The sequence below is a fragment of the Lepidochelys kempii genome, chromosome 19, assembly GCF_965140265.1.
Source record: "Lepidochelys kempii isolate rLepKem1 chromosome 19, rLepKem1.hap2, whole genome shotgun sequence".
NCBI lineage: Eukaryota > Metazoa > Chordata > Testudines > Cheloniidae > Lepidochelys > Lepidochelys kempii.
The window spans coordinates 3,842,908-3,856,342 of record NC_133274.1 but is presented as its reverse complement, the minus strand read 5'-3'; the positions used below and the strand labels follow the sequence as shown (position 1 = coordinate 3,856,342).

The 13,435-nt window shown below is 38.9% G+C and overlaps 1 protein-coding gene across 9 annotated transcripts in view; it reads left to right on the top strand.

The window, feature by feature from the left end:
• Window positions 1-13,435, top strand: part of LOC140900495 (zinc finger MYM-type protein 4) — a 55,774-nt gene that overhangs the window by 11,598 nt on the left and 30,741 nt on the right. For 6 of the 9 annotated variants that reach the window (XM_073317858.1, XM_073317859.1, XM_073317852.1 and 3 more), the window contains 4 exons: window positions 7,321-7,363; window positions 7,484-8,008; window positions 9,600-9,667; window positions 10,366-10,536. In XM_073317858.1, coding sequence (XP_073173959.1) covers window positions 7,507-8,008; window positions 9,600-9,667; window positions 10,366-10,536 — 741 coding nt within the window. In that variant the 5' untranslated portion in view covers window positions 7,321-7,363; window positions 7,484-7,506. Of the gene's footprint in view, window positions 1-650; window positions 935-4,690; window positions 4,788-7,320; window positions 7,364-7,483; window positions 8,009-9,599; window positions 9,668-10,365; window positions 10,537-13,435 lie in introns of those variants that run through there. The other 3 variants (XM_073317855.1, XM_073317856.1, XM_073317857.1) reach the window with 3 other exon arrangements.

Genomic DNA, 13,435 nt, shown 5'->3' with positions numbered 1-13,435 from the left:
CAGTCCCACTGATTTTAAAGGATACATCTCACAGTATTAGTACTTCTATGTACTTGGCAATTATTCTCTAAAATGTATGTTGTAATGCAGTTTCTTTGACTTAAAAAGTAGATTGACAAGTTCAGTGACAACCCATATATATTCCCCCCTCCCCCCCAATACATGTGGAGAAATGATAGGGTCTTGTTGATACTTCCCCATTATTAAATTTAAATTTAGTTGTATTTTTTTTTCTGTTTCAGAATAGATTTGTATCTAAAAATGCTTACAATGTAGTAGAAATTAAAATTCCAGAGACATGTTATAGCAAAACTTTTTTTCAACTATCTCCAGAAATAACACAGAAATACATTACACACCCACTGCAACTGAATGGCAGAAATAAGACGCTAGCTACAGGCAGCTGAAACTGCTGAAGCTGCTAGGGGGCTCTGTAGAATTAAATAGCAGTCTTTAATGCACTACTCTGTGGCTCTCTTATTCACAGATCTCTATGGCTCTTCTGACCTCTAGGGGTTCTCTTCCTGTTGAAGTGCTTCTTTTCCTGTAGCAGGTATTTGCAGCAGGCTGGCTCTTTGTTACCCTCTGCTCTCCTCACTCTCTAGGTGTTTGAAGGTATGAATCAATTGGTCTCTCTGTTATTCTGCAAAAGGAGCCCTAAGAATGGCCCACTGATTAATTTTAACTATTTGTATTGTACAGGTTTCAAATCTAGGAGGGGCAATGTGATTGGCTGAATGCCTAACAACCCTCCAGTGATGTCATGCACCAAGGGTCAGGGAGCACTTCCTGACCTCGTTATACCTGGGTTCAGGAATATTAATTACATTTTGAATGACCTTTTTTTAAAAAAAATTCTGTCTTCTGTAAAAGTTTTCTGTTTTCCAAAGCGATGTGGCTGTGGTGTGTGCGCACATGGGAAACTGCATAGGAGGTAGGAAACTGTGGAATCTGTGATTTAAAAAATATATATTACAGTTGACCTAGCATCCCTGCCTATAATCAGCCCTAAAACCTATGTGGTGAAAAACTGTGAAGGGAAAAAATATTTCAAGCTTCCAAGGGATTGTTACAAAGGAACAAGGGAGGGAACTTAATGGTTTGTTTTTAAAAAATGTTATACTTACCTGTTTTGCATAAAAAATGAAATTGCCAGCCTCAAGGCAGCCTTACTCTTTGTATTACACAAAAATAATTATTAGTTAAATGTTTGGTTTATGGATGTTGTTGCCATTTTGAATGACATTGTAATTATGAACAAGTTTTTAATTATTTCAAATTAAAGTGTTTAATACTAAACTACAGTTAATGCCCTTCTGTCACCTATGCCAGGCAAAAAAAGGGGCTAGTGGTGAGTTTTCTAGTGTCTAATAATTCTGATGTGCCTTGCAACTTGAGTAAAATACATTTTACACAGCAGTGTGGTTTTTTAGATGCTTAGGCTTAAAAGGAAGAATTAAACTAAAGCACAACATATCGGATTTACTTCAATTAATCTGACAATTCTGCTAAATATTTTGGTGCCCAGCTTATCAAAAGCCTTATTTTCTTTAGACAAGCTAACACCTAAGCAGGCTTCTTGTGTGCACAGCTGAAGAGCACTTTGGATATGCAGAATACAAGATAATGTAATCTTCAAACTTGAGAAAATACTTAAAATCCATATTCTTCTAAAACATCTCCATTATGAAAAATAGCAACACATAACTTTTGCTAGTTTCAGAATTTAGCTGTCATAAGCATACCTATCACACTAAGTGCACTTTATAGAAATGATGTGACATGAATACATAGCAAAATAAAACATCCTCACTTAGAAAAAAACTCTTTGGCTAGCAAAGTGGTGCAGTAATCCTATATCTTGCCTCAATTTATTAAGATCACTTTTGGAAATACACTTGGAACATCAGGCACAGACTATTGGAGCTTGGTGTGCTCCATCTTCTTCCAGGTCCTTCTAGCTATAACAAATGTGCATCATAAAGAAGTGTGGGTGATAGATACAGTACATGGAGCTCTGCCCTGCAATATGTGGGATACTTGTGATATGCAGAGTGCCCCCAATTCCCACCGACTTGAATAGGGGTTGAAGGTGCTCAGCAAGATCAGACCTATAAGCAGTAGGATCTGGTTTCCAAAATAATACTTGCTACTTATATAGAAACTTACATGTTTAAATAGCTTTACCGATATTAAGTGAGCCTCACAACATCTTCGTGAAGTACTGGCATCCTCACGCTAGTTTGGGAAACTGAGGTGCAATGTTCAAATTAACTTTCTCAGAGTAATGCAGTGGGTCAGCAGTTGAGCCATGATGAGAATTCCTGGACTCCAGTTCCGTACTTGGATCACTAAAACACATTGCCAGTGATATAAGGAGACCAAACTTAGGGCAAAGTGAAGGCAGTGTTCAGAAGAATTTAAAGTGGTATGGACTAACAATTTTCTCATGTTGACTGGAGCTGTAGATCTTACAGTAGAGCTACCGTGAAGTATTGTAGTCAGAGAGAGGATCAGAACATTGCCTTAAATGCAACGCAGCATTTTTTCCAGTATGTATACCATTTAAAGGGATAAGACTACATGCAGAAGCACCCAATAAGGCCTGTGGTAACTAGTGTGAGGGTATTATGATCCACTGGTAAGGAGTGTGTCAATTGTCCTGTTGTCTATTAAAACCTATGTGCAGTCAAGTCAGGAGTACAAAGTGATGTAGTAATGTGAGTAGCAAGAACACTCATTTATCTTATTTTATTGCTAATTTTTGCAGCTAGCTTCCTTAAACTCTGCTTTGGGACAGTGCTGGTCAAGCAGCTTTTTATGGGGAAAATCTTTCCTCCCGTCTCCTCTTGTTTGTTAATTGCAGTTGTTGTGAGTCTACTTATAATATCACACCAGAACATCTGTATTAGCATAATATGGTAATTTATAAAAACCCTGCTATTTTAGTGTCCCTATATTACTCAGTGCAACAACACTTTGGTTTTGGATATTGACTTTTTCTGTTTCCTATAAGATGGCTATGTTCTCATCCCCGTGTAGAGTAGCTGTGTACTGCTTCTTGTAATCAGTAGGATACTGTGCTGTGAGAAATTGCTCTGTACACTTACGTACTATTTTGTATATGAAAATAACCTCAAACTCTGAAGCTAGCTCTTTGTTCCAGTTATGCAACTATAGGACTATATTATTTTTCTCCTAAAATTTTCTAGAACGAAATTGTGCTCCACTCATCAGAGCTACACTAGTGGTAGAGCAGACACTTGAAGGGTGAGCCGCCTAAGATTGCACTATGACAAGCAAAACATCTGCCTTTTTTGAAAAAGCAATAGCCAATCTGCAGACTTATGTTTTTAGGTCTTGATGATGTGTGGTGCTCAGAACTCTCAACCTTCAGAGACTTCTGTGGGAGTTCATGTCACAGGGTTCTGCCCTTAGAAAACTAGGCAGTCTAGCCTCAACTTTGGAAGGTCAGAGGAGTTTTGAGGGATGGCTGAAAAGGGAAAAAGGAGAATGCAGGTGCTGTACTTGCTCGGTACTTATTCAGTGCAGAAAAAATGAAGGAAGTTGTCTTTTTATGCCCATAGGAAGAGGTAGGTACCTCTTCCGGAGACAATCTGAGCAATTTGAGCCCCTACCTCCAAATGGCTCTTGGGGTCTGTTCCTTCAACGCAACAGTGTGATGGTAAAGAAGAGCAGAAGCTTAGATAGACTTAAGGGAGATTGGATAGTTCAAGAACCAGGGCTGCTCCCCAACAAGTTGGGGCTACGCCATTATTAGGGTTTCCTTGGAAGTTCAGTGAAAATTTCTGTTCAATATTCAGGAGTGTTTTTTGTTTAAACTAAACAATATTGGGATGCATAAGGAATGGGATAGAAAAATATGTTTAATATCATTGTATAAGTCAAATATATATCCACACTTGGAATACTTTGTTCATTTCTTGGCACCTTCTAAAAGGCTAGAGCAGAATAAATAGAGGGCATTCAGAAATAGAGGACATTTGTTTGGGGCATGGAAAGACTTCCATGTGAGGAAATATTGGGACTTCTTAGAGAGATGACAATGAAGAGATAGAATGATAAAAGTATACAAAGTAAAGAAGGTATAGAGAAGGCCAGTTGGGCATTCTTATTTACCCTTTCTCGTAATACAAGAATGGGGGCGGGCACCCAAAGAAATTGAAAGCAACAAATTCAAAACTGCTAAAAGATAATTATTTGTTACAACAAAATGTATAAACATGGAAGTTACTTCCATGAGATAACATGGAGACATAGAGTTTAATGGGATTAAAAAATGGATTAGAAATATATATGAGTAGTGAGAATATCCACAGTTACATTAGTTAGAGGGGAAAAAAGGGATATAAACCCTCACCCTTCAGTGTATAATTAAACCACTGATTGATAGGGGATGTTTTCCCCAGTCGCAATAGGCTGGTCATTGAGTTGTCCATTTTGAGGATTTTTGCACCTGAGGGTTTCGGTGCTGGCCACTGTCAGAAACTGTATACCGGACTAGGTAGACTGATCAGGTATTATAGTCCCTATGTTCTGAAGCTTTATAGTTGGCCTTATTGGCAATAGGCAGAGAAGTTTCTCCAACACATCTAGACTTGGTACCTCTGTTCTCAGTTCTTGCTTCTGCCTTGACCTAAGTAGTTACACTCCAGTATGTCTTTCCCAGATCAATTACTCCTTGTTCCTGCTGTGGTTGAAGGCTCCTCCAAGTCTGCTAAGAGTCCCAAGAAGGGAACCTATCAAGAAGGATATTTAATTCTAAGGTGGATTGTGTGATATACTGTATATAAAACTAGGGCCTTCAATGGTTGCCAGCAGGGTAAAACAAAGTAGAAATAAAAACACACTAGTGATCTATTCATGTTTTCATGTATGCCTTGAATCCTGTAAAAAGAATAAATCCAAAAGGATCTACTAACGCCCAAGGAAAACGTACACATCACCTCTCATTCTGACAGCTCCATAGAGGAAAGAGACAAATCCAAAACAGGTTTTTCCTTCAAGAATAATCTGATGGTTGAAAATGTGGTAAACACTTTAAAGAGCCATTCCAAGCCGTCTAAATTGCAAATATTTTTCTGCCTGTTCAGAGAAAGAACATGGTATTGTATGTTGGCGCCTAAAGTCCCATAATGCTAGGTGCTGTACAAACACTTATTGTTTACAATCTAAGTTGAACCTCTCATTTCCCTGAATGAAGCAGTTAGTTTATTGAAGGGGCAAAACTTACAGGTGACAATTCACAGGATCTCTCAGTTTCTATAAAGTGACAAAGGATTGTACAGTACTATGTGAAAGTGCCCAAGTTAGAGAGGTCCTCTACAGGATAAATGTCTCTTTAACAGTGATTTCTTTCCAAAAGACTTCAAGGATGGAAAAATTGATGTGTTCTTGAGGTACAACTTTCCAGCTTCAGCATCCTCCATGTAGACTCCATTATCGTCTGATTCCTTGTCAAATTGATCATGGCAAAGTTTTGAATTCCATAAAGGACACATCCTGCAAATCTGCCATAAAGCAAATATCTCTCTGGCCCCTTCTTCATCTCTAACATTTTATGGTTCTGAATCCCCTCCACGGAGCAGAAGTAATTAGGGTTCTAACACTCTAGCCTCCAGGAACTACAGGACTTCAGCACTTTGCCAGCACGTATGGGACCTGGAGAGGAGGAAAAAGAGCTAGATTCTGAACACGTGTAAGATGACTACCAAAGGCTATGGTGGATCCTAAAAATTAGTTCTCAGAGCTGCTCAAGAATCACTTAAGATTTTAATGCAACTCAAGAAGGAGAATGAGTTTGATCTAATGTCTCACCTCCATTGGAAACTTAAAATGCCTCACTAGCAAGTTTTCTCTAGTATGTTCTTTGTCCTCATGAAGAAGAGTGAAAACATTGCTACTGGATCTGGATGTAGAACTGAACCTCTTACAGGAGACTTCCAGTATGGCTACATACCTGCACACCCTGAGGAAATGGCAGCAAGTGCCTACTGAGAATCTGCTACCAGGGATACTTCCAGTATTGCATCCTTCTCTCTTGAGTTCTCAATATCTAGGTACCAGCGTTAGGAAGAGTTCTGGATTTATAGATCCTGATTTTATTCTCACAGTGATTTTTACACTAATGTAACTCTGTTCACTTCAGTGGAAATACTCCTGATTTACACTAGTGTAATTGAGAAGAGAATTGGGCCCACAGACCAGCCTGAGATTTGCATCTCACCAGACTACCAAATTAATGCATCCAATGAAGTGAGCTGTAGCTCACGAAAGCTTGTGCTCAAATAAATTTGTTAGTCTCTAAGGTGCCACAAGTCCTCCTTTTTGCAACAGTAAGAAAGCTCAAACCTTCCAGGAGCTACACATTACCTAAGGGGATGTCTGTTTGTCTAATCTTATCTTCTGCTCCAGATGAGGAAGGCAAAGATTATTCTAGCCTCGATGGGAAGTTTAACTTCTTTACCTCTTACAGTTGCCTTCAGAAAGCAGATATGACTTAAAAAGGAAGCTTTACGATTTCCACTGAAAGGAAAGATATGTCACCAGAAGAAATAGTAATAATGCTGTTGAACATTCTGGTTCTCCTTGGTGGACATTCTTGCTTTGAAAAGCCTCAAAGGATGCTATCAATGTTAACATCTATCAGGGAATGTATAATGAAAACACATGTTCCGTACAATACATAAAAACAAGCACTTTTCAGTTCTGTCCCTTACTCTCATGCACTGTCAGAACTCTTGGGAAATAATGTGTTACATTATATGTGTGTTACGGAAAAGGGAAGATTCCTTGGCCAAATGGCAAGAGTATCCGTTATGGTTATGCAGCCCATAAGGTCAATGGAAGTTCTGTGTGCTGTGGTCTCTGTATTCATAGTGTGCTGGTCGCCTTAGTCTTTGGGTATGACAAAGGCTAATTTGGACTACATTAGGCCTTAGTTTCCGTTGGGTGGAATCCCTGATCTTTACTTATTTGGGTGTGTGGGTTTTTTTGTTGTTTTTTTTTTGGGGTGGGGTGGAGATTAAACTAAATTGGGGGGTTTTTTACCCTTAAGTGAGGCAGTATTATTTCTAAAACTCCATAGCTGTGCTTTTCTGTATACTACTAAAGCAGCTACAATAAATGTCACTTTGCAACTTCTAATCAGTTATATTGCAGAATAGGGTAATCCTAATTTACAAAATCTTGTATTGACAATTTTGGTGGTGGTGGGTTGTGAATTTTGTTGTAGGGTAAGTTACACCACAGTACATCACACTTGCCATGGATAATCATGTAATGCTTTCCTTCTTACAGTTTGAAGACAAATCTAATGCAGTTTTTGACATTACAGAGAAATGTAAGTGCTTCTTTTATTTATGTGTGTATTTATGAGTAAGCTAAAGTTTAATACTGTACGCATATTCTCTGTTAAACCCAAACATGGTGGTTTTTGAACACTCTTTTTCCTTATTCATAGGTGGTGATATTCTGGATGCAGAAATGTCTGAGGACACGGATCACAATTTAATACCTGCCCTTGAAAGCATATCCTATGAAATGCAGAATCGAACGGGATCTGAAAACTCACTGCTGGATGAAGATGATTATTTTCTGAACTCGGGAGATCTTGCAGGGATTCCAGTTGTTGGGAGTGACAATGAGGACGATCAAAATTTTACTCCAAAAGACAGTCTCCCTTCTACGATTCACACTGAAGATAACCTGGAGGATGGAAAGAGAGTTACAGAACACGAATTGGACAGTGAAAAAGAATTGCAAATACAAAATGCAATCCAAAAGGACATAACTTCATCATGTGACCAGGGCCCTATATTTAAACCCATTCGGAAGGATTTTAGCATAGCAAGAGATAATGGTAAAGAGACTTTTTCAACAAAAGAGAAAAGCAGAGAAGGACCTTTCCAAGAACGTGAAAAACGTTTGGAAAAAATTCCTAAAGAGTTGGATTCCAGATTGAAAAGCAGTTTCCTTGATAAAGCAGGTAACAGTTTAACCCACAGAAATAACAGCTCAGGAGAGGGGAAAAAGAGAACTAGATACAGACCACTCATAGAGTTAGTTAGGTAACTCATTATCTTGGGGAGGGTAATGTGTCCACTTGAATGCAGGGAAAGTATTTTACATTAAACCTTGAAATATGACAAATGCATATTTTATAAATTATGTATTTAGGCTCTTCTGAAAATTCTAGCCTTTAGGCATTGGGTGCTTGACTCCCTTAGCCTTCTTCGGAATATCTCAACCTAAACCCTGTTAATTGAGGCTTTATTAAGTGAGCTCAATGTCACCTTAAACTTTCTTACTGTGATTGTGATCATGTTCTTTGCAGTCTCTTTATACTTCCATTTTTCTCTTCCGTGATTTTTGTCTTTAAAAGTTTGTCAGTAATGCACTGATACTTCTGTGAAATGCATGCTATTAATATGTGTGCCGTTCAAGGAATGTGCCTTTCATAGTGGCAATGGGGGAAGGTTTATTAGAGCTACACTAGTGCCTTCAAGAAGTCAGCTAGAGAGCAGCTTTGAGACACTCTCTCTACTGGAACAAGGAATTTGCTTCTTGGACTCTCTCTCCAACCATCATGGACAGGGCCAAAGGGATGCCTGGGGATCCTCTCCTCAGTCAAGGGAGCCTGAAAGTGGTCTAGTGGTCCTGCTACCCATGCACCTATTTCAAACTTCCCAGGCTCTGGAAGCCTCAGTACAGTGTGGGATGCAAAGCTTGACAGTAACAAAACAAGCTGAAGTAACATACGATCTAATCATGTTCAGAAATCTCTGGGAATGGGGAGAAAGTAGGCTGTAAGACTGGTCCTGGAATGAGAGGTTTCTGATTGCTGCCTTTTAGTGTTCTGCACAATGTACATCTCGGGTATTTACTGCTGTGCATACCCAATCCTGCATTTTCAAAGGCTTGTAACTCTACAAGTATTTTAAAATCAATGTCTTACAATCTCAGTTTATGTCTGAATCACAAAATATTTCTGTCCCAGAGGGGCATATTTTGGAAAATTATGATGAGCTTAAAGTTGAAACTCTCAGAAACTCTTTTTGCAACCTTGAGTAAAGTGGCCACTAACTGTGACAACTATAATAAATGTTCACAAACTTGCTAGACTTATGTAACAAATGCAGTATCTTTGAACATTTTACGAAGAGCATGCACTGAATACATCTCATCATGTATTAGCTGCTAGTGCTTATGGAGTGAGGGAAAGGGGCAGAAAAGCAAGAAATAGATGAGTTGTTTTTGTTTCCTTGTTTTGAAAAAATCAATAGCCAGATATAAATGTAAATGCAGAAACATGGCAGGATCCTCAGAGTTCATTCGGATGCAAATAACCCACAGGGAGAATTCAGAATTTTATGACCATTTCACTGATGTGGGGAAATAAATTGTCTAATCGAAGAACAAAAATCTTAATTCTGCTTGAGCATTATATTTGACCTGCTTTGGGAAGGAAGAGAAGGAGAAGTTTGATTATAATACATTGGAGATATTCAGAGACCCAAGACAGATTTGAAGCAGTTTTGTCTAAGAATTGTATTCACTTTAATATACATTTTCCCCAGTTACTAATCAAGTAGAAGAAACGTTACGGACACAGTTAGCACCACAGATTCCAGAAACTAACTTCAGGGTAAGTTATGGATCTCTCAGGGGTGTTTTTTTTGGTATAGCAAAATGTATTTGTTTTGGGTATTTCCAAATAACTGTTTTATGTGTGAGTGTAACTTTAAAACTGAATTTTTAAAAAATATTTGCAGTTTGTCTCCATATACATTTTTACTACTTTGAAAGATCAAATGCAGATTATTTTAATTTTTCCCACCCTCTTTGGATGGGGGCCCTTGATAGTAAAGTTGCTGTACACATCATTTAGAGACCAACTACTACACAAGTGGTCCCTGTGTGGTGAGCTCTTCTGCAGTGCCCCGTGCCGTTTGCTCGAAGCTGGGACTAGCGATGGAAAGGATCACTTAATGATTACCTGTTCTGTTCGTTTCCTCTGGCTCACCTGGCATTGTCCGCTGTCGGAGGAGAGGGTACTGGGCCGATGGACCTTTGGTCTGACCGAGTACTGCCGTTCTTATGTGGAAAAACTGCTTAATAGATGAAATCCTGACCCTACTGAAGTCTGTGGGAGTTTTACCATTGACTTCAGCGAGGCTGTGATTTCATCCTAGATTTGTAGAGCCTGCCGGTTTTAAGTGTCTGTTGCTTTGTTCACAAGAGCCAAAGCATTTGAAGAGGGAAGGGAATAGTTACAGACATACAGGAAATGGTCATCTAAACGTTGGATATTGTGTCATTCTTTTCCATATTATTGTGCTTCAGGAGTCTAGCTACCTGTTTGCGAGTAAGGAATCCATTGGTCAGGAGCTGGGGAATTCCTTTGCATCAAATATTAGAATTAAGGAAGAGCCTTTGGATGATGAATATGATAAAGCGATAGCACCACAGCAGGGACTGTTAGACAAAATTAAAGACGAACCTGATAACGCTGAGGTAAGGCTGCCGCTACTTCTTATATTCTGGTTCCTTACACCCAGTCCTGTAAACTGGGTATGAATTAAATCTTGCGCTTGGTTGTTGGTTGAAGCTTAGTCCTACAGGCAGTACATCTTAGTGCAGGGATTCTCTGTCTTTTACTAGCCCCAGTCCCAAAACCAAACAGCTTTTTTCCTCCCATGACCCCGTATCCCAGAATGTTTCATACTGTTTGTTAGGTAAAAACAAAAATGCCGTAATACATAATTTTTTAAAACCATAGCACTGCATATAAGTTTATGATGTCATTTGTGGCTAAAGTAGACACTTCGGTCCAGCCCATGGCAATGTCATGTTTAAAAAATCTAAAGTATAATTCATGGTTTTTATTGACTATTTTGTGAATTGTCACACCTTAGCAGTATATAAAAATAGACTACATCTGCTGTTTACATCTGAAAGATTACCTTCATAAGCATAAAGGCTAGAAACAATTTTTTGGAAATAGAGCTTAGGGATTGTCTACATGGGGATAAAAAACCTGTGGGTGGCCCAGATCAGCTGGCTCAGGCTTGTGGGGCCCAATCCCAAACGTCTACATAGTAGTATTTTCAACCCCAGAGCCTGAGTCCAATGAGCCCAGGCCAGCTGCAGCTGTGCCCTGGGTCTTTTATCCCTGTGTAGACATACCCGTAGAGGCCTTGATTCACAAAAGCAATTAGCCACATGCTTAACTCCCATTGACTTGACTTCAGTTATAGGAACATTTAAGTGTATGCTTAAATGCTTTCTTGAACTTTATAGAAATTTTTGTGACCATACGGAAAAAAGTTGAATGATTCTAAGGTTGAGAACCATTGGTCTAATGCAATGGTGCCCAACCGACGGCCTGTGGGCCATACATGGCCCACCAGTGCATTTCCTAAGGCCCGCAGCCTGCTTCAGCACAATATACTAATGGCCGATTCATTAGCGTTTTGTCGTCATTTTAGTTTACACAAATGTATAAATAGGTTGTTTCTATATACAGTATTGTCGTTCTCAGTGGTTCCCAAACTTGTTCCGTTGCTTGTGCAGGGAAAGCCCCTGGCGGGCCAGGCTGGGCCAGTTTACCTGCCACGTCCACAGGTTCGGCTGATCGTGGCTCCCACTGGCCGCGGTTTGCTGCTGCGCCTGAAGCAACGAACCGCGACCACTGGGAACCGCGATTGGCCGAACCTGCGGACATGGCAGGTAAACAGCCCGGCCCGGCCCACCAGGGGCTTTCCCTGCACAAGCGGCGGAACAAGTTTGGGAACAACTAGTCTATCTAAATACATACGAAACAAACTGAACTTAAAATATAAATCAGTACAGGTGAGTTTAAATCTTATTAAAATATGTAGAATCTGTTTGGCCTCCCACACAAGACTGTGCTTAGGTTTATGTGGCCCTCCGTAGGTTTATGTGGCCCTCCTGTGTAATAAGTTGGGCACCACTGGGCTAGTGGATTGAATATGGTGGCAGGGGGGCATGGGCAGGATTTTAAAAGTTCTAACCTATCTTTGTCACTTGATCGTTTTGTGGCCTTAAGCAAATCATTTGATTTGACAATGCCTCAGTCTTCCTCATTCCTAATATTGGTATAATATCATCCTCATAGGGTAATTAGTGTTTGCCTAAGGCTTTTAAAAAGAGTGTGTGTGTGTGTGTGTGTGTGTGTGTGAGAATAATTATTCTCTAGGTAAGAGGAGAACAAGGTTAGGGTTTGTAAATACTGATAGTATTGACGCTGCTGCCTGTGTTTTGGTGGTTTTGTTTAGTGGTGGATTTTTTTGTTTTGTTCTTTCTGTACCTTTTTGTACTCTTTCTTCTCTATCTGCCCCTTTTAGTCTTTCCATTTATTTTTCTTTGAAAATCTTTATAAACTTGCACTATGGTGCCTTCTGGGTCCAAGTGAACAAAGATGTTATTCATAGATAAATGTAAAGAAGAAGTTTCCTGTGTACTGGTTAAAGCTGGAAATATCATTTGTAACAACTATTCATTCAAATTTCACCTCATTTTGTTTGTGCAAAGTTCATGAACATTTTGTGATTATTTTTTTTCTCAAGTGTATGTATTATTCCAAATTATTTGACAAAATATTTCATGAATCTCGTTTACTCTAGGACTTGTTAGTTGGTATCTGTGTCAGTGTTTGGTTGGAGAATACAACATTGATTTATTTTTTATTTATTTTGTTCACTGTAATTTAAACATTCATTCTTGTGTGTAATAATTTTCAGATTCTTATTTCAGGCTGTACGGTTTGGCTATGAAAGCAGAACTTAATGCAGGATATCCTTTGCTTATCAAAGGTCATATTGATCAATGTCAGTGAAGACTTGGAAACTAAGATATATGAAGTTTAAATTCTTAGACACACAAATCACTTGGGTAAAAGAACGCTATAGTATTCATCTTTATTTGTTACTGAGGATGTGGAAGCTGGTGAGGATTTTCTTAATTTGGCTTTGTTAAGTTGGGAATGTGTTTTTTCTTCAGTCTGAAATACACAGCAGACTTTGCTGCAAGTGATTTTCAAGGCTGATGCTTTCTAATTTTTAGCTCAATTGTATTGCTTTGAAATTTTGCTCTCTGAGAACCTAATCATACATGATGGACATCAGGATGTGATCCTGTTCCCATTACCAACAGTGCCTGCAGCTAACACTATAATTAAAGTTGTTAAAATGTCTGTTTACAGCTGATTTGTAAACCTTAAAAGCTGTAGTGGTTTTCAGTTGTTTTACAGTTGGTTTTTTTTTTTTATAGTTAAAAAAAAAAAAAAAAAAAGCTCTGTTCTGGTGCACACGGATAAAACTTCACTTTAAAAAGAGAAGAAACTTTAAATGTTGCAGTCCGTCAGTTCCCAAAGGGAACTAGTATCCCTGGG